The sequence below is a fragment of the Exophiala aquamarina genome (assembly GCF_000709125.1).
Source record: "Exophiala aquamarina CBS 119918 chromosome Unknown aczIA-supercont1.1, whole genome shotgun sequence".
Lineage (NCBI taxonomy): Eukaryota > Fungi > Ascomycota > Eurotiomycetes > Chaetothyriales > Herpotrichiellaceae > Exophiala > Exophiala aquamarina.
Window position 1 is genome coordinate 1,832,686 of NW_013550587.1, and position 20,451 is coordinate 1,853,136.

The 20,451-nt window shown below is 51.4% G+C and overlaps 8 protein-coding genes across 8 annotated transcripts; 4 read left to right on the forward strand and 4 right to left on the reverse strand.

Annotated features, from left to right (window-relative positions):
• Nucleotides 1-343: 343 nt before the first annotated feature.
• Nucleotides 344-5,184, forward strand: A1O9_00643 (DNA-directed RNA polymerase III subunit RPC1; the record flags this gene model as incomplete). The annotated part of the gene is made up of 2 exons (XM_013409806.1): nucleotides 344-682; nucleotides 763-5,184. 2 exons carry the CDS (start codon nucleotides 344-346, stop codon nucleotides 5,182-5,184), a joined length of 4,761 nt encoding a protein of 1,586 aa, XP_013265260.1.
• Nucleotides 5,185-5,729: 545 nt separating this feature from the next.
• On the reverse strand, nucleotides 5,730-7,481 carry A1O9_00644 (uncharacterized protein; the record flags this gene model as incomplete). The annotated part of the gene is made up of 1 exon (XM_013409807.1): nucleotides 5,730-7,481. One exon carries the CDS (start codon nucleotides 7,479-7,481, stop codon nucleotides 5,730-5,732), a length of 1,752 nt encoding a protein of 583 aa, XP_013265261.1.
• A 968-nt stretch (nucleotides 7,482-8,449) lies between these two features.
• On the reverse strand, nucleotides 8,450-9,730 carry A1O9_00645 (uncharacterized protein; the record flags this gene model as incomplete). The annotated part of the gene is made up of 1 exon (XM_013409808.1): nucleotides 8,450-9,730. One exon carries the CDS (start codon nucleotides 9,728-9,730, stop codon nucleotides 8,450-8,452), a length of 1,281 nt encoding a protein of 426 aa, XP_013265262.1.
• Nucleotides 9,731-10,738: 1,008 nt separating this feature from the next.
• A1O9_00646 (uncharacterized protein) lies at nucleotides 10,739-11,872 on the forward strand (the record flags this gene model as incomplete). Its single annotated transcript, XM_013409809.1, has 1 exon — nucleotides 10,739-11,872. The coding sequence occupies one exon, from the start codon at nucleotides 10,739-10,741 to the stop codon at nucleotides 11,870-11,872; it is 1,134 nt and encodes a 377-aa protein (XP_013265263.1).
• A 767-nt stretch (nucleotides 11,873-12,639) lies between these two features.
• On the forward strand, nucleotides 12,640-14,309 carry A1O9_00647 (serine hydroxymethyltransferase, cytosolic; the record flags this gene model as incomplete). Its single annotated transcript, XM_013409810.1, has 4 exons — nucleotides 12,640-12,696; nucleotides 12,790-12,840; nucleotides 12,915-13,279; nucleotides 13,346-14,309. 4 exons carry the CDS (start codon nucleotides 12,640-12,642, stop codon nucleotides 14,307-14,309), a joined length of 1,437 nt encoding a protein of 478 aa, XP_013265264.1.
• A 404-nt stretch (nucleotides 14,310-14,713) lies between these two features.
• On the reverse strand, nucleotides 14,714-15,367 carry A1O9_00648 (uncharacterized protein; the record flags this gene model as incomplete). The annotated part of the gene is made up of 1 exon (XM_013409811.1): nucleotides 14,714-15,367. The coding sequence occupies one exon, from the start codon at nucleotides 15,365-15,367 to the stop codon at nucleotides 14,714-14,716; it is 654 nt and encodes a 217-aa protein (XP_013265265.1).
• Nucleotides 15,368-16,266: 899 nt separating this feature from the next.
• Nucleotides 16,267-17,412, reverse strand: A1O9_00649 (uncharacterized protein; the record flags this gene model as incomplete). Its single annotated transcript, XM_013409812.1, has 1 exon — nucleotides 16,267-17,412. One exon carries the CDS (start codon nucleotides 17,410-17,412, stop codon nucleotides 16,267-16,269), a length of 1,146 nt encoding a protein of 381 aa, XP_013265266.1.
• A 1,117-nt stretch (nucleotides 17,413-18,529) lies between these two features.
• On the forward strand, nucleotides 18,530-20,086 carry A1O9_00650 (uncharacterized protein; the record flags this gene model as incomplete). Its single annotated transcript, XM_013409813.1, has 1 exon — nucleotides 18,530-20,086. One exon carries the CDS (start codon nucleotides 18,530-18,532, stop codon nucleotides 20,084-20,086), a length of 1,557 nt encoding a protein of 518 aa, XP_013265267.1.
• Nucleotides 20,087-20,451: the final 365 nt, after the last annotated feature.

The window sequence follows — 20,451 nt, forward strand, 5'->3', positions numbered from 1 at the left end:
TCCACCAGGTACGGAAGACTCTGGATATTGGTACAGCCAAGGATATGTACAGTGACCAGAGGCCAGGCTGAAGGCACGTGACAAGGCTGCACAAGCGGGGACTTTTTTGGAGATTCAGAAGTCGGCTTTCTTTGAAATGTCGCCCACCACACTATCAACTTGTTCTACGATTGGAACTCTTCACCTCGAAATCTCTGCTAGATGACCATGTGATTCAGCATCTGTGCCATGACCTTCGCCTCTCGCAATAACCTCTAAAGTCCCTAACATTGCACCCTACCCTGGTGCTCCACATATTCTCGACTGTCAAGGTTCAAGTTCTGTGTGAGTTGGTGGCTGCACGATGCCCGTCGCAACTGAATTACAGAAGCCCGGTCCGGGGAAAGAGCAGGTCATACACAATGTTCCAAAGGCCATCAAAGAACTCGGCTTTGGAGTTCTATCCGACCAGGACATTCTCAACCAGTCCCAAGTCGAGCTAGTCGACCGCCGCATGTTCGAAGTCCCTCCACAGACTGGACGGCGCACTCTTTGCGAATATGGCCCTCTAGACAGGCGCATGGGCGTCTCTGGCAAGAGAGACTCGTGCGCTACTTGTGGAGAGCCTCTACAGACCTGCAATGGCCATTTTGGCCATGTCAAATTAGTCCTGCCCGTCTTCCACGTTGGTTACTTCAAGAAAGTCATTCAGATCCTCCAGAGCATTTGCAAGGCATGCCACCTCTCCAAATCCAACCACAGGCATCCAACTAACTTTTCCAGGACTGTTCCTGCATCCTGCTTTCCGAGACCGATCGAAGAAAATTCATAGGTGCCCTTCGTCGTTCTGGAGATGATAGTCTGAGGCAAGCCGCTATCATTAGAAGAGTCGCCGACCAAGCTCGGAAGACAAAATCATGCTTTGAGTGTGGTGCTATCAATGGTCTCGTTCGCAAGGCTGGCACTCATTCCATGAAGATTGCCCACGACAAGTTCAAGTCTTTTAACTCCTCAACTTCCGCCAAAAAGGTTGCTCCGCCAGAAAAGATCGCTTACGACAAATCCTTCGAAAGCGCAAAAGGAAGCAACGCTGAACTGGAGAAGCACCTCAAGAAGGCCATGGATGATCTGAATCCGTTGCGTACTCTGAAGCTCTTCAAACGAATCAAGCAGACAGACCGTGAACTTCTCGGCCTCCGTTCCGCAAGCCCTGAATCCTTCTTATGGCTGTACATTCCTGCTCCGCCCGTCTGTATCCGCCCGTCTGTGGGACAAGAAGCTGCCAGCACCGAAGATGATATCACTGCAAAACTTGGCGATATTATTGCTGCTAATGCTGCGCTTGAGGAGGCTCTCCAAAAAGGTGCCCCAGTTCAATCCGTCATTGAACACTGGGACTACCTCTCTTTACAGCTGGCCATGTATATTAATAGCGATGTGCCAGGTCTTGCAAAAGGGGAATTCGGAAAAACCATTAGAGGCTTCGTTCAGCGTCTCAAGGGCAAACAGGGTCGCTTCAGAGGAAATCTGTCCGGCAAGCGAGTCGACTTCTCAGGGCGTACTGTCATTTCACCGGATCCTAATTTACGAATAGACGAAGTCGCCGTACCTATCTTGGTAGCAAAGAACATGACGTATCCTGAAGTGGTCAATGAGATCAATATTGAAAAGCTTCGGCAGAGAGTTCGAAATGGTGCAAGTCGGTGGCCCGGTGCCAATTATGTTCAGAAAGTAGACGGTGACTTCAAAATCTTCTTGAAGTTCGGCAATCCACACAACGTTGCCAAAGATCTGAAAGAAGGTGATATTGTCGAGCGTCACCTCGAGGATGGCGATATCGTTCTCTTCAATCGTCAACCATCTCTTCACAAACTCAGCATCTTGAGCCATTATGTGAAAGTACGTCCGCATCGAACTTTTCGCCTCAACGAATGCGTCTGCAATCCCTATAATGCGGATTTTGATGGCGATGAAATGAATCTTCACGTACCACAAACTGAAGAAGCTAGGACTGAGGCTACCTTGCTCATGGGTGTTAAGCATAACATTGTCACGCCCAAAAATGGTGAACCTATCATCTCCGCCATCCAAGATTTCATCACCGCATCCTTTCTCCTTAGCAGCCTCGAACAATTTTATGATAGGAAAACCTTTGTGACACTCTGTGTGGGCATGCTGGAACCCGACACTGACTTCGATCTTCCGCCACCAACGCTCATCAAACCAGAGACGCTATGGACTGGCAAACAAGTCTTCAATGTGCTTATGCGACCTAACAAGCAATCCCCCGTCAGGGTCAATCTTGATGCTGCCTGTCGAGATCATAAGCAGTATCACACTGGTCTTCACCGAGATCTGCAAGATGACAGCTTCCTTTGCATTCGGAATTCTGAGATCATGTGTGGTCGAATGGACAAATCTACAGTCGGTTCAGGAAAGAAGAATTCGTTATTCTACATATTATATCGTGACTTTGGTCCAGATGCATCTGCACAAGGTATGAATCGACTGTCAAAACTTTGTGCAAGATGGCTGGGTAACCAGGGCTTCACCGTCGGCATCAGTGATGTTACACCTACTGAAATGCTGGTTGTGGTCAAGAGCGATATGATATCAAAAGTGTTTGATGATTGTAGTTCATTTGTTCGGGATTCCAAGGCCGGTAAACTCAAGCGAAAAGCTGGGTTGGATGATGCTGGGACTCTTGAAGGAGAGCAGGTCCGAGTATTGAGTACGGTCCGTACCAATATCGCAGGCGTCCTGACTACACAGCTCAGCAAGCGAAATACGCCAATGATCATGGCTACATCGGGATCCAAAGGTTCAAACATCAACGTCACACAGATGGCTGCCCTTCTTGGTCAACAGGACATCGAGGGTAAACGTGTTCAAGATGGCTTTCAGGACCGCACGCTGCCTCATTTTGCCAAACATGAGCGATCTCCACCCTCCAAAGGATTCGTCTCAAACAGCTTCTTCAGTGGTCTCTTGCCCTATGAGTTCTTGTTCCATGCCGTTGGTGGTCGAGTTGGGTTGGTAGATACTGCAGTGAAGACTGCCGAGACTGGTTACATGTCCCGACGTCTCATGAAGTCCTTGGAAGATCTTTCAACTCAATACGATCGGACTGTCCGGAATTCAGCCTCTAACATCGTACAATTTCGTTTCGGTGACGATGAACTCGATCCTGTCGACATGGAAGCAAGTGCTAAACCTGTGGACTTCGAGCGTACATATGCACATGTCGAAGCAACAACATATAACACAAGTGACCCAGGCCTTAAGGATACCGAGATATATTCTGTCATGGAAGATATTCTTTCGGTCAAACGGAACCTATTGACCAGAATTGACTTCAATGGTGTCGAGTTGCCTTATGACACCGACAATGACCGGCTTGCTGACCAACATGAAAGCCATCGAGCGTTTTTGAGATCTATCCACGATTTTGTCATGGCGAAATCACATTCATTCAATGAAGCAAGAGCTAAGAAAAGGCAATTTGCTTTGCCGCCTCCCGCACCTGGAGCATCGTCATCCCACAAGAGAAAAGCAGATGAAGATATTGAGATGGAGGATGGCGCACTTGAAGGTTCCTCGAGACGACCTGTCAGAAAACCGGCCGCACCCCGCCGGGCCAACACCAAGGCAACTAAGAAACAAAAGCAGGCTTTTGCAGCACAAGATGTACTCGTAAGAGCTATTGCCGCACCGTCGACAAGCGACCGCTTCGAGTTGACCTCAAAACTATCCGAGAGAACGCTGAAAGCATTTGTCAACCTTTGCTTGGACAAATATGAGAGGGCACGTGTCGAGCCAGGTCATGCTGTTGGAGCTGTTGGAGCACAATCCATTGGTGAGCCTGGAACTCAGATGACATTGAAGACTTTCCATTTTGCCGGTGTTGCCGGTATGAGTTTGACAGCAGGCGTACCGCGTATCAAGGAAATCATCAATGCGTCTAAGGATATCAGTACGCCAGTCATCACTTGTCGACTTGAGCGTCGTCGAGATTTGACCATTCCCGAATCACTAGCAAGAATCGTGAAGGGCAGAATCGAGAGTTTGAACCTAGAAGACATCACAACATTCATCCAGCTCAGCCACTCTCTGGACCGGCCCAGTTGCATTCATCTCAAAGTTGCTCTTGACACAATTGATGACTTGGGTCTAGACATTACCGTACCTGAGATCATCAACGCCATTCAAAAGCACCGACAGCTAAAGGCAGCCAAATTGAGAATCCAGCTGAAAGGGAAAGATGAGCTTAAAATCACGACGGAGACGGCCATCAAATCCATGAAGCGAGGCACAGCTGCTAAGATCGACGAAGAAGGCCAGAATGAACGATTACTCCGCCTGCAGACCTTGCGTCGGATTCTACCGACCGTCCACGTTCTAGGCCACCCTTCCGCGACTCGTGCAGTGGTGATGGCTGAGGACGATCCGCTCTCCGATGACATTCGCGCGCTGAAGAATGCTGAGAAGCGTGCCAAAGCTGAGGCCGATGCTCAGGTACTGAACTCCGAGCAGTCCACAGCAGAACCAGAAATCAAGCAGGAGACCAACGCCATCTCGACAAAGCCGACTGCTGCGGCCATCAAAACCGAATCTCCGTCCTATCAATCAAGCAGCCTCCCATCTGTACCACCCGCACCGCCAGCACCTGCCAAACCCATCCAAATGCACAAAGTGATGGTCGAAGGCTACGGCTTCCGGTACTGCATGAACACGGACGGCGTGGACCCATCGCACACGCAAACCAACTCCATCATCGAGACCCTCCAAGTGCTCGGCATCGAAGCGGCGCGCTCCAAGATCATCACCGAGATCCAAGAAGTGACCAAAGACCTCTCGATCGACCCGCGCCACATGGCGCTGCTCGCCGACGTGATGACGTACAAGGGTGAGGTTCTCGGGATCACGCGCTTCGGCCTCGCCAAGATGCGCGACAGTGTGCTCCAGCTGGCGAGTTTCGAGAAGACGGCCGACCATGTCTTCGAGGCGGGCCAGGTCGGCAAGGTCGATCCGATCGAGGGCGTCAGTGAGAGCGTGATCGTGGGCAAGACGATGCGTGTCGGCACGGGCAGTGTGGAGGTCGTGCGGTATTTGAATGTCGACCAGAAGCTGGGTTTGAAGAGGAGACCCACGCTCTTTGAGGATGCGTGGGCGGCTGGGAAGAGGGCTAGGAACCAGACTGGTTGACTGACTGACTGACCGACCAAGGTTGGTTTGGTTGATTGGCTAGTTTGGTAGCATAAGCACGTTCGTCGACTTGTGTCAATGAGATGCAGTGGCTGGAGGGGCAACTTAAGATAGATTACTATGCTGCAGATGGATCGATGGATACACCGATCGGAGAAACAAACACAGTAAGTGGTCAATTAAGTAAGGAGAACAGCAAGAATCAGAATCGAAGGCCTTAAATAATTTAATCATTTCAGTTCCATCGGAAAGCTAGCTGATCGTCTGCCTCAGCCAGTAAATCAATCAACGAAATAATATGACAACGAATCCAATTATTCAATATGGCTGAGGTCGATAAATTGCCGACTCCGACCTGGCCTTGCAAGGCACAGGATCAAATATCATATCATATTGTATGACATCGACCGGTTAATCCCTTCCTCTCGCATGTACGCAGTACAAGCATGCATGTCGAAGATCGCGATGTTTCCCACTTATAATACACGTACATCATTAATCATGTCAAAAACCAACGGGCTTTTCCGCTAGCTGACTGGGGTCTCTCATCTGACCGCAATATTCTGCCCTCCGATCCCTACGTGGACCTGCCGTTGTGCAGTTTCAGCCACCGCCAACGGAGCACACTGAGGATTGCGTTTAAATGCCTTATTTGCTCTCTTCTTAGCGACTTCGAGATCGTCTTTGGGTGGCGGCGACGACAACGGATTATTGGGTGGATTTGGGTCATTGACCGTCGGTTTTGGCGTCGGTGTGAGGTCGTCGTCGCGTAAGCTTTCAAGATGGCGGACATCGATATCGAGTTTTTCTGATGTCTTCTGTCTTCTTGCGTTTCGATGTTCTGCGGTAACAGCGCTTACTTTGGCAAAACGAGGCGATTCTTCGCCTATAGACTGATATACAGACGGCTTCTCGGCTAGTGGCAAGCCACCAAATTGGTCACCTAGACATCGTAACAGAGCCACGAAATACTGGTGTAGGATTGTGAAAATGTTCTCATCACCCACGATTTCGGCCAAAGAGCGTGGGGCGGTATGTCCAGCTCTTCGAGGGTGACCATCAGGATCATTACTCCGCGAAGTCAAAAACGATGACACAGGGGTATAATTCCGAGGTTTAGCCTCGGGTGAACTGGCGTCAATCTCTTCTTTGCGCCTTTGGGCTTCTTGATGGCGTTGGGCAGCGGATTCAATCCCTTTGGCCATATTTGCAAAAGCCTCCCAAAGCATTGGACAGGCTTGAAATGCACGACTCGCATCTTTGCCTGCGAGAGCGACAAATGCGTATGCTCTCCGTCGGCCTCGTGCTTTTGGATCTGTGAGTCGAAAAACATACGCAATTGTATACCCTGTAGTTGAATCTCCAAAGCAGAAAGGTCCATCGGACATGCCGCGGGGCAGGAGTTCACAGGACAGTGTTCGAATGACGGAAGCTCGGAGTTGGGCGAAGCTCTCTGGATTGTCTGGGGATTTCGCTGTTAGATATGTGAGCGTGTGATCATGGCAATCCTCAGAGTGGGAATGCGCATGTGAGGTTAGATTTGAACTGGCAGAACCCAGGGAAGAACTCAAGGACGAGGGTTGTGTCCCGCCGCTACTGTTTGTACGCCTTCGCTCGCGCAGACAAACGAATTCTCTTGATCTGAGAACTGGGGCTCCTGAATTGGGGTTCTGTTTGCCGTCTGCTCTTCTGCTTCCAGGCGCTCCAGCAGGGAGTTTCTCAGCAATGCGATTGGGGACGCTAAAACTACAGCTTGCACAGGTGTCGCCCTGGGCACGGCCATAGCGGTACTGAGAGTGAATATCGAGCTTTTGATCTCGAGGGTTAAACAAGGGATGTTTTTCAATGGTGGGGCTGTCGGGTTCGGCCTCGGAATCGACCGTGGTTGAGGCGCCGGAGAAGTCGGTCGGGAGTGTGAGATTAGTATTGGTCTTTCGTAGCGGTGGGGGATTATTAAGAGAAGGCTGGGATTCCAAGGATGGATCGTGGATTTGTGTGGTGAGGGAATCCGAGGATTGTGTGGCTCGTAAAGGAGGTGAGGGCGGCAGACATAAGGCGCATTCTAAAGGTAGGACTTGTGTACAGAGAACGGATTTAGGACCGTGGGCCTCGCAGAAATGGGTGAGAGCAATCTGGAAAAGCGTCAGTTTGATGGTCATGTGCGTGGTGAGATTGAGGTGGAGGGTCGATCGATGGTCATCAGGGCGAACTGCGGACTGCGCATTGCGAATCGCGGATTGCGCCATCTGAGGGATGATGCTGTCTCTGGCACCGGGTTGGCTTACCGTAAAATCCATATTCTAATATAATCAGTTTATAGTATCATTAATTATCCTCCTCGTTCATGAATTGTGGCAGTTGTTTATATCATGTTGTGCTATGCATATACAAAGGGAGTGCGCTCGGCCTGCCATGAGTAAGGGATGGATCGACTTGAGATGATTCGACTTAGACGCAATGCAAAATAGATGAGGTGAAGCTTGAGAGAGAAGAAATATTTGACGTCGCTTGCACCCGCACTTCCCGAGGAGAAGACGACGTTTATTGGGAACCGGGCATCGGGTGATGTGGATCAGGAGGGTGAACTAGGCAAGCGGTCGTGCGACTCTCGTCTCGAAATGAGGCAGTTTCCAGTGGTGAGGATGAAGATGAGGATGTTTGAGAGGAGCAGAGAGGAGATGAAATGGAATTGCTGGTGGGTTGATTCAGAGTTCGAGTTGTTGTTGCCTTTTGCCTTGGGCGTTATGAGTAGAAGGAGCAGAAAGAAGGCTCAACGTTGGCATCAACCTGGAGGGTGGCAACTTGACCGCTTGTTCTTCCGGTGCTGCAGGCAGGTGCAGGCAGGTGCAGACAGTGCAGGAAGGTGCAGGCCTGGAATGCTTAGTATGCCCACTGCAGCAAATCACGTTTCCGGGCTTTCAAAGCCTATATGCACTCGGCTTGGATTGTTGTTCCCTTCCGATGCCACTTCCACCACTAATTACGCCGGAGTTGGTCACTAGTATTGAGTCGGTCATTCTGCGCCTTCCACTTCAAGGCCAACGGATATTAGCCGGAGTTGCTGGCTCCCGAGGTCTGAGTGCCCAATGTCCAATGCCCAATGCCCGTCGCTTCGGTACAGGCATCCCGCATCCGTGGTTCAGCTATGCTGACTACGATATCCCTTATGCACATCCTCGTACTGGGGGTGCCTACCTAATTGTTGGCTCACCTCGCAGCCACACAGAGCATTTTAGCCCTAGTAGTAGGGAGTAGTAGACCAAATCTATTCTCTTCCTATCTGTTCAACCTCCCTCCTTGCCCAATCCGTCTTGTATCGTCCATCCGATGTGGCCTTCTGCAACACAAGCACTACTTGTTGCCCCTGCATTCGCTCCTGAATCTCATGCCGTGCTCCTCCGGCTTTTAATCTTATCTGTCGCTGTGCAATGTCGATCCTCGTAACGAACCCCAATCCCAGGCACTCTGAATTCAGTGCCGGTAACCCAAAGCCTTCTTCGCCGGTCATTAACCGGGGAAGATCTTCTTCGGTCCGTGCCACACCGGGTAAGATATGCCTATCTTCCACATCAAGCCTCCTGTCGTCTGCATCCTGGGCATCTCTGGCCTCGTCATCCCACGGGCCAATGCTTCTGGCCTTCACCGCCACGATAGCAACTATACTGCCTTCCAGGACATCGTATGTATCTTCCAAAGCTACATGACCACTGACAAGGGCAATGCCAACAACTCCTGCATGTCTGCCTTGATAGCCAAGTGTTATTTCTGCTCCAGTGTCTGCCATAATTGGTCTGCCATCCCAGAATACACGGTCAGCTCCAGAGGGAACAGAATGGAAGTATGATTGCATCTGAAGGTCGTGTTCCCGGACCAGTGCTATCCTATCCGATGTTGGTACAGGTAGATTTTGAATGGGGCAGCCGGTAGACTCTGCCAGGGACTTCCATGGTCGTAGGTGCGCTGATGCCGTGCTGTGATCGAGACACACAATACCTGTTGGCGCCATCTCCGCCCACAATTTACTAGCTACCACCCCACCAACATCGTTGAGCCATTTTGGTGCTAGGATAACCGTGATGGCATTCCCGGGCCCACGTCGAAACTGCTTCTCGACGCTCAACAGATCTGAGATACACTCAACTTGCAAGTTGCAGATGTCACTCGCCTCGACGTCTCCTAGAAAGTGCATCTTCAGAATCCGGCTTGAAGAGCCATGTATCGACAGTGGGTGACTCAATGCCGGCCCAAAGATAGGGGTCTGTAAAGAAACCAGACTGATGGTGCCTGGTGGAGAGAATTCGGGCAGGCTCGTATCCAGATCTATTACAATCGCCTTCTGCGACTGTTCATTGCGCCGACGAGGACCATCACTTATTAATGTTCGATTCACAAGGCACCTGAGAAGGGTCGACAGCCCTGATGATCGTCGACCGCATAAAAGAAGGCGTGGCCCAGGGGCGGATGAGATACTACTCTCATAACCTGATGCTAGAGATGGCCTCCAGGAATCGAGGTGGAGCTCTTTGAAACGCTTTGGTGACTTCATCTCGTGATCAAACGTATGGCCAAGGACAAAAAAGGTCAAATCTGACCGCTCTACACCTGGAGGCTTCCATATATTCCTCGTTCCGGTATATGGCAGATCTTGGATGCCACAACTGACGGAGTCAAGCTGGAACTCTGTGTGCTTCTCACATGCTTCTATGGAGGGAAGAGCATGACTGCTAGGAGCGTAGATGCGATGAGCAGTGGGAGAGGCGTGAATGGTGGCCCCGTACAGAAAAACCGATCCGTTCTTCACCCAAAGATCGCATATTCCCAATACGAAGCATTTCTATACCCGCTTAGTAGTTGCCAAGTAGTTGGGTTAAGACCCGTACCTGAGGCCGAGAAAGTTTGATCTTGATAGATGTCTTGTTGACTGGTTCTATCTCCCTGGTAGAACTGAAATGGACTGCTGATGCCTCCACCAGTGGAGTGAATTGATTTTCAGAGGTGCCTTTCTCATCCGACGTTCTATCACCACTTCTCTGTGATACATCTAACCCAGAGGCTGATTGCCCCAGACTCTTCTCCAATTCAGCTACTGGTAATGGTGATGGTGATGGTGGCCGTGGAGTTGAGCTGCCAGACCGGGCCTCTTGCAGCCGGCGTCTGGCGACTGCACTGAGACTAGTACCATCTGTAGCTGGTCAGTGAGGTTTAATGAAAGCAGAAGTATTGGGACTTGTTCTCACTCGTCGTCATACACGGTCCTCACGGAGAATGCAAAAAGAATAACTTGTGTAAGGCCATCACAACCGTTCGTTAATTAATTTGATCATTTTGCTTAGTGGTCGCACTAAGGGCTTAGCTGCGGGAGGTTCCGAGATATTTTCCGCTTTCAGTTGGAGATCACATCTGCCCATCCTGATTCCTGAGACTCCAAGAAAAATATTTTTGTAGGCAAGGACTGAGTACTATCTTGCTCCAACCCAACAGAACCAGAAGTGATTCTTGATACCCGAAAAAGTCACTGTGGACAAAGCGTTGATTCCTAGCTTGGCTGCAGGGGATGGCTAAGTCAAAGCAACCATCAAAGCCAAGTCCACTGAGTCGAGAAAAAGTTTACGACTCGAGCGACAGCGGGCACAATGAAGACTCAGAGACGAGGCCAATCTCAAGCTCCAAGCTAAAGAAATTACCGCTCAGAGAGGCAGACAGAAGAAAATCAGCAGAAAATTCACCTGCTGCAAACAGGCTATCCCCACGTGCAGCTTCGGATACTACTTCAGAAGATGAAGGACAATCAACAGAGAGTGAGGAAGATGACGAGGAAGATGGATCTGAAACCGAGAGTCAGGGCCAGGAGCCGAGCTCTGAATCAAGTAAACGAAAGTCACCTGCAGAAACATCGGAACAACCAAGTCGTAAGAAAAGCAAGGCGGCACCAGTTGCTACTTCCACGATACACATACCGCCCAAAGCCTTCCAAGCACCGCGTGGCCACGAACCACTCATCTTATCAGCCTCAGATTTCGCGTCGGAGAGTGCCTCGTTATTCGAAAATCTCCAGGGCAAGCAGATATGGCACATCTCAGCTCCAGACACGGTTAATATCGGCGCAATCAAAGAACTTGATATTCAGGCAGCGTTGTCGGGCCAGGCCATTCTCAGCAAAGACGGTATCAACTATAACATGCAACCGTCTTTTGCCTCAAACGACGTCTTACTCCTTCCACAAGGAAGCGATTCCACATACGAGCAGAGCGAGATGAGGATATCGAGGAGTTTCCACCTCCGGCAGATGAGCAGCAAGCCTAAGCTTAAGCATCAGACGAAAGACCAGGCCGAGACACCACTCACCTTCACCGCAGTCGAGGAAGGCAAGGAAAGTATCCCCAGAAAACAGCCTGGGGGCCTCAAGATGCGATACACCCCATTCGGAGCCACTCCTGCAGCACGGAATGATAATGACGAAGACGACATCGAGATGAACACTGAAATAGGTACGGCTACATTCAAAGTCCCCGACGATGTAGTGGGTGAACGATCAGGCGGGAAACAAGCAACAAATGACGATGCAGACTCGATGCATCGTGGCGGGAAACGGGACAAGAGGAGCCAGGAAAAGGACAGAGTCACTGGGTCAGGCGAAAAGAAGAAGAAAAAGAAACGGAGGCTTGTGGATGAGGAGGGTGCCTTGTGAGAATGAACCTTGAGCAGGCAAGCCAGCAACTCGCCATTGCAAATGTGGTTCATTTTCCACAGAAACAGCCATGGAATAAAGTGGTGTTTCCCCACAGTCATATTTACAGGACTACGCAGTGGTCAACGGAGTGTATGATTTCTATGGATAGGAATTCTGTTTCGGGTATCATGCTCCCTCCGCATCATCGAGGACGGGAATAGTAGTGGGCCAGTACGGAGGACATAGCTAATATATCTCCAGTATCTACGCGGCCACGCCCACTCCAAATGCATCTCCATGTGCAGGCGGGGAGAAATTCTAAGGGATAAACTCGGGGATTTGAGGCCTGGAATCGGGCTCGAATCGGTGGATTCCCAGGCACCCCAGCCAGCAAGCACACACCCAATCGCACTGGGAGGCCACCACCTACAAGCTCTTCGACTCCGTACAGTCCTGCCCAGGTTAGTAACTAGTAGAACACTGGGTGACACCCCCAGGAACGGCTAACCTAGCACGGAAACAAACAGCTGCTCCTCTTATTATTCACTACTCTACGACCAAGACAGCGACCGGCAACCACGAAAACCCCCCACCAATAAAATAGTAATTACCCCTCGCGCGCAACTCGCAGGCCATCCAGCAAAAAGTTTTGTCGAAAAACCACATCGAAGCCTCCGAGCTGCAGTCACCTCCCTTTCCTACTCTCTATACATATCTTCCCTCTCACCTTCCAAATTTCAAAGATCTCTTAGCCATCAAACATCTTAATATACCAACCCTCAGCAATGGGTTCTGTGCCTGTCGCCGGCGGCAACTATGCCCTCTCTAACGCACACAAAGAAGTGAGTCCTTCTTCAGTCTTGAACAGCAAGTCGTGTTTGCTGCAGGAAAATTAGGAATGGCGGCATTTGACTGACTGAAACTCATTGCTACAGATGCTCGAGAAATCCCTCGTCGATTCTGACCCTGAGGTCGCCGAGATAATGGTATGCCTGTGCAACCCTATGCAACTCCCCTCCGCACACCTCAACAGACTACTCACGGGACCAAAATTATATAGAAAAAAGAGATCAAGCGCCAGCGAGAATCCATCATCCTCATTGCCTCCGAGAACGTGACTTCTCGAGCCGTCTTCGATGCCCTGGGCTCACCCATGTCCAACAAGTACTCCGAGGGCTACCCCGGTGCCCGCTACTACGGTGGAAATCAGCACATCGACTCCGTCGAGTTATTGTGCCAGGCAAGAGCTTTGAAGGCCTTCCAACTAGATGAGGAGAAGTGGGGTGTCAATGTCCAATGCCTGAGCGGCTCGCCCGCCAACTTGCAGGTCTACCAGGCCATCATGAGACCGCATGATCGATTGATGGGTCTAGATCTGCCACACGGTGGACATTTGAGTCACGGATACCAGACCCCACAGAAGAAGTAAGCCGAACCCTCTTCCCTTGTATAGAAAGAGAGACGATGATTTTGATATCATTGGGCAAATAGAATCTCAGCTGTCTCTACTTATTTCGAGACATTCCCGTACCGGGTCAACCTGGAGACGGGCATCATCGACTATGACCGCCTCGAGGAAAACGCCCTCATGTACCGACCCAAGACCCTCGTTGCCGGAACCTCTGCATACTGCCGTCTGATCGACTACAAGCGCATGCGCGAGATCGCAGACAAGGTCGGAGCATATCTGGTTGTTGATATGGCACATATTTCCGGTCTGATTGCTGCTGGTGTGATCCCATCTCCCTTCGAACACGCCGACATTGTCACAACCACCACCCACAAATCCCTCCGTGGCCCTCGTGGAGCCATGATCTTTTTCCGCAAGGGCGTTCGCAGCACCGATGCTAAAACCGGCAAGCAGGTCCTCTATGACCTCGAAGGACCCATCAACTTCTCCGTCTTTCCCGGTCACCAAGGTGGTCCCCACAATCACACCATTACCGCCTTGACGGTGGCATTGAAGCAGGCTGCTTCACCAGAGTTCAAGCAGTACCAAGAGCAAGTCATCAAGAACGCCAAGGCATTGGAAGTCGAATTCAAGCAACTCGGCTACAAGCTGGTCTCCGATGGAACCGACTCACACATGGTCCTCCTTGACCTGCGCCCTCAATCCGTGGACGGAGCTCGCCTCGAGACGGTGCTTGAACAGATCAACATCGCTTGCAACAAGAACAGTATCCCTGGAGACAAGTCTGCACTGACACCATTCGGTATTCGTATTGGTGCTCCCGCCATGACTTCGCGTGGCCTCGGTGAAGACGACTTCAAGCGCATCGCACACTATATCGACACCGCCATCAAGCTGTGCAAGAAGATCCAGGGCGATCTTCCGAAGGAGGCCAACAAGCTCAAGGATTTCAAGGCCACTGCCTCCAACGACTCCGTCGCAGAGATCCTCAAGCTCAGACAAGAGATTGCCAATTGGGCTAGCAGCTTCCCTCTCCCAGTGTAGATAAGAACGGCCATTGAAATAAGCAAAGGCCATGAGCTCGGACGAAGGATATATGAACTAAAGGGCGTTTTGGCTTTCCCAGGTTGGTTGGCAGCGAGATAAGCGGTGCGGTCGGGTATGTCTTCTTTCAACGGAAGAGGATCTTTGGGTCCCAGGCCGGAAAGCACCAAAAGGGCATTAGGCGTATCTTCAACGATACTTTTTTTTAATGGAACAGAATTCCACGTGAAGAACCAAAAAGTCCCACTTCATCCAAGCTAGGAAGTGTACATGTCAATCGATCGATAGAAATGTAATGTAAATGAATACCCCGGCGGTGGGATATCCACATGGCGTTAGTCGTATGTTATTTCTCCATCTTCAGTCATTTGTCATGTCTCAATTCCTTTTCTTTCCTTTTCTTTTCACCCCTCCCCACCCTGCATAGACGCATCAACAGCTCCTCCTGTGCCCGCAGTGACACCCCCACACGCAATGCCCCCCAACTTCGCAAGCCTAGCCTTCAACAGCGCGACATCACGCAGTAGCAGCCGGATCTCGGCCTCCTGCTCGTCCACAGTCCGGTCCAGGTCCGGCAGCGTCGACACCGCCGACCGCGCCTTCACCAGCTTCTGCTTGATCGGGTAGATGTGCGCCGGCAACTCTTTCGCGTCGATCGCGGGCCCGGTGGTCTGGATGTGCCGTGAGGTGAGAGGCGCCGTGTTCGTCGCGGTTTGCGTTGAGGGTAGTGGCGGCGGCGGTAGTTGCTGTGTGTGTGTTCCCCCTGTGAGGTTGGAAGTCGCGGAGAAGGTGGTCTGTCTAGGCTGCGACTGCGAGGCGCCGATCACGGTGGTGGAGCTCGAGGAGGGTTGATGAGTCTGCACTTGGGATTGGGATTGTGTCTGTGTTTGTGACTGCGTTTGCTGTGAGCCGGGTGCCTGTTGTGACTGCAGGATGTTCAGACGTGCGATCAGTAGATAGACGTCCGGGAGGATGGAGAAGGTCGAGGGCGATGGGAAGGGCGGTATGTCGGGATGGGTTGTTGGGATCTGTGAGGGCGTTGTCGTCGCGGACGGCATCTTGAGATGGTCGACAGGGTTTGGAATGTGTGGTGGGCAAGAGTCTGAGTGACCAGATCACATCAGCTTCCAAACGAAGTGAGGGTTGGGCAATTGATTTGAGATTATGAAAAGTTGGAGTTGAAGATGCGGAGGGAGGGCCACCTAGAAGGAGTGGGTGTTCCTGGACAAGGGCCCTCGAGTTTCGGACGTAACTTCCCCTTTGAATGCTCCGAGTCAGGTATTCAAAGCCCACCCATAGTTCGCCTGACTCAGGAGTACTTCAATCTTGTATTCGTCTCTACAAGTGCATCATATAAAGTGATTCAGGTCCCTAGAGCACATTTTACCTAATGACAATGCCGAAGTATCTTCCAGGAGCTCTCACACTACCTGTCGTTGCATCAGGCAGAAATGACCTGCGAGCGACGCATTGCACCACTTCAAATCCGACCCTCTTGCGGACTGACCCCCATACATCTAATCCTTAGACGAGATACCAGGAAGCACTAGGTCTCGGACAACCCTCAGTTGTGGTAAAATCGATATCTCATGCTCTGCCTTGCCCAGCACCAACCACTTCCCTTGAACGGCATCGAAACGTTGAGCAGCATCACATTGACATCAGGAATCACGCTGCATTATCTGGGAAGCCGATATCGCACCGCACGCTGTCTTTGTCTGTGTCCTAGACCGGCCAGCTGATACCCTATCATTTGACGGGGGTATTAGACCTTCTTTTCCTAGATGGAACACATGGAAGCCGATCATTGTGTTGACAACCTGTTCAAGAACTTTTCGGACGATCCTTTTCTTTAAATCGATAGTCATACATTAACTCTAAGAGTGGTTGATTAGCAATGTATCTGCACCATGCCAAACAGGTTGGCTGGTAGAGCGACGAGAAATGACATGGGCTTTCAAACATCGTTGAAGCCAATGCAAGCCTTCTCCAGTCCGTTGTCAGCCATCGCCCAGGCCCATGCCCGTCCGGCCTCTCCGGTGAACAAGCCAACAAACCCATCACTTTTTGCAGCCTCGTCAAGCCATCCATGGGACTCAAGGGCCTTACTTGTCGCGAAAAGCATGAGATGTTGAAACTGTGCATCGTCATCTAGTGCCAGTGCATTTCCTGAAGCTCCGTGGCAGAGGCATGGTTCCTTCGTGAGGTTGCCACGCTTGAACAGGTCGCGTTGTGCTGCGGATACGGCTTCGTCGATCTGGTTTTGCAAAGATGGGAAATACTGTCGTATCGACCGCAAGACCACCACTGCGCCAGGCCCACCGTGGCAGAATTGCACCAGTTTGTCGGAGCCGGCCGGTAGCGAGGAGGGGAAGTTGCCGCTTGGGAATTGTGTTTCGAGCAGGTCACGGAGAAGGGGTTCTAGAGACGACGCAGAGCTTGGGAATGATAGCACCACCTGGCAGATGATCCCGAATGTGCCGTGTGCGGCGCCAAGGTATTGCTTCCCATGCCACGTCCAGGGTTGCTTCGAAGTCAAGATTCGGTGCACCGTTGTCTGGATGGTCTTGTTGACCAAGGTCGAGATTTTGGCGTCCTTTTGGAATCCAGCACGGACAACACGGAGCAGGTATAGATACCCGGCGCGGCCGTAGAGCCATTCATTGGATCCCTCGCCGGCAGCATCTCCATTCACTACCCCTTCGTACGAGCAAAGCTTCTGCACGAGACTCGGGTCCTCCTCGATGACGGCACGCAGCGCAAGTTGCGCGAGAACTTCCGCTGCAATACCACAGTGGTTCGCGTCCACGGGGCGCTGTTTGCCATATATCCCCAGGTCGAGATACGCTTGAGCCCAGTCAAGCAGTGACTGGCCTTTGAAGTTAAACTGCGGACCGTAGATCTGACACAGCCGGTAGAATAGATACGCCACAGATGTCGGCCCCTGGTACAGACCCCCGAAGCTCCACCCTGTCGAGCACGTCTGTACCGGTGGGTTGTACGCATTGATTCGTGTCAGCGATTCTAGGAGCTCCGTTCGCGCATCTGCGCGTAGCGAGGGCTCAGGAGATGTCTGGAGGTACCGTGCATCCGAGGTGCTCATCCTGTCCGCCCAGTTAAAGGATGTCTAAATGAGGTGCTCAGGACGATGCAGTAGTAATAGTCAGCGCGATCAGACGCAAAGAATCGCAGCAATTAATTCTAAGTCAGTTTTGTAAGGGGGAGGGCGTTTCAAATTGATACCACTGATATTTCAGTTTTTGAGGATGGTAGCAATCACACAATTGCCTCCGAAGTCTCGAATATCTCGAGTTGATAACATGACAGGGAGAGTGTTTGGTTTGGGCTGCCTGGTATGAGGCAACCAGACAATCATCCAAGTCGTTCTGCCGCCGGTCAATGGTCCCTGATGTATAAAGACGGTGTTCCTGATGGTAGACAGCACTTAGCAGCAAGATCGAAGAAAGAACTTACTCGTACAGACGATTATGTAAGGAGGCAATTCATGTTTCGACCGGAAAATTGCCCCGAAGCGCCGCATCGTCCAAGGGTTCGGATGAGCCACCCGAGGCGCATCCAACATGGAACTTTTCAAAGATACACCCAGAAGGTTGCTTTGTATGTATATGGGTACTTATCAATAGCTTAATCGTTGTCTTCCAAGCCAGGATAACTACGATACTGTTTACCTCCTTCTCTGGTCTAGCGTCTTGGTGCCTAAAGAACGATAAAATCAATCGGTCAAAAAGGATGGGGATATCTGGTAGTTCACAAATTGCGAAAACTGATAAATGAGGAATATGAGATAAGCCATTACCTCCGCCTCGTATCGTCGATTTGGTTCTTTTTCCAAACCAAACGAGGGAGGATTTGTCTTCTTGTTGCAAGGCTGAGGTACTCTGTATGTCCTTACCGCAGCGCCTCCTCAGCCCCATAGCCTCGCCTTCGGGTGCTCATCCAAAATATCCCCCAAAGTGGATTTGGTTTAGTCTGACTTCTACCTGCAGAAGAAGGATTCGGGGGCTCCACCAGGCCTTGGTACCTCCCAAGAGCCAATAAGCTCGTTCAAAGCAACTGTACCCGTAGTAGAGGCTTTCTACTATATGATAGTCTTACGTCTCAAAAGGCAAGCAAGGCATGATGCTGACAGCCCTTTTGGCTCTATTTTGAGAGAAAGGAAGGACATCCTGGTGTTCACTGCCACACCCCCCAACAAGACCATGCGAGAATCATCGCAATCCCCATCTTCCGGGCTTAGCCGGCACGACACCGCCGTCGCTCGGATCTCATCACAGGTAGCACAATTCCATCGCACCAATACGCCCTTTCGGATCTTCCATGGCAGCACCAATGCGACGAGGCCCAGTACCAGGACGCTCGCCGGCACGGTCGATATCTCGGATCTGAACCATGTCATCTCCATTAACGCGGAGAAGCGGACATGTCTGGTCGAGTCGAACGTGCCCATGGATCTCCTGGTCGCCAGCACCTTGCCCCTGGGATTGGTGTGTCCTGTAGTGCCTGAGTTTCCGGGCATCACGGTCGGGGGCGGGCATGCCGGCACAGCGGGTGAGAGCTCGAGCTTCCGGTATGGATTTTTAGACCGCTGCGTGAATTGGTTGGAGATCGTGTTGGCCGACGGCGAGGTGGTGATTGCTTCGGATGAGAATGGGACGAAAGATCTCTTCCGTGGCTCAGCGGGCACTTTTGGGACGCTGGGCGTGGCGACCTTGTTCGAGATCAGGCTCATCCCTGCGAAGTCGCATGTCGAGTTGACTTATCTCTCGGTCAACAGTATTGAGGACGCTCAGAAAGAACTGGCACAGCAGGCAGAGGACGCCAGCGTCGAGTTTCTGGATGGCATTATGTTCGCTCCAGACAAGGGTGTCATCATGGCTGGGCGGTTCGCAGAGCCAGGCCAGGAGAAGAAGGATGGCAAAGGAGAGCATGATCTTCCGATAGTGACCTTCACAAAGCCATGGGACGAGTGGTTCTACCTACATGCCGAAGCACAAATCCAGGGCACGGGCATTCCGAGAAAGAATCTGATCCCCGTAACGGACTATCTGTTCCGCTACGACCGCGGCGCCTTCTGGACAGGCAAATGGGCGTTCGAATACTTCTACACCCCGTTCACGCGGTTCATGCGCTACGCCTTCGACAACTGCTTCCATACACGCGCCATGTACCACGCGCTGCACCGCTCAGGGCTGATGCAGCGATTCATCGTGCAGGACATGGCGCTTCCCAATCGCAACGTTCCCGAATTCTCGCGCTGGCTCGACACCGAATTGCCCACCATCTACCCTCGCTGGCTGTGCCCGCTGAAGCTGGACGAGAGCGTAAGCATGAGTCCGCATAACGCGCCTGCCGCACGCACACAGGGCGACAGACTCCTCAACATCGGCGTCTGGGGCCCCACCCCACGCCAGCACACGCAGATCGGCTTGAACCGCCGGATCGAGGCGAAGCTCAGCTCGCTGCAGGGCATGAAGTGGCTGTACGCGCAGACCTTCTACACCGAGGACGAGTTCTGGAATATCTACGATCGGAAGGCGTACGACGCCCTGCGGAAGAAATACAACGCCGAAGGCTTGCCTTCCGTCTACGAAAAGGTGAGGACGAAGGTCGACCAGGAAGACCTGCCGCTTGGTAATAATGGTGACGGTACGAAACTCGGTATTGAAAAGGGCTTCTGGAGCATTTGGCCTTTCGCGGGCCTTTATGGCGTCCTGAGTCTTTATACTGGCGGCAAGGATTATTTGAGGAAGACGTGACGTGAAAAATTGTCGAGATTTGTAAAAACCATATGCAAATATATAGTCAGATCTAAAAGGTTGGAATAGACAGATGTAGATATCTCGCGGAGGAGACGAAGATGGAAGTGTGCATATCCAATAGAAATTGAACTGTTGTGCTGCTTAATGGGTGCCAATGCAACTGACAAGCGGACGACTCTAAGAGCAATGGAATCTCGCGTAGTCACGATCCAAGAAAAATTGAGGCATGTATATGCGTCTTTTCTCGACATTAAATACCAATATGGTCTGAAAGTCTTCAGCGCACCAAGTACAACATACCAAATGATGGAAACCAAATGTCCCGGTTCCAACCTATTCCAGGAGAGGGCCACCCATGCCGG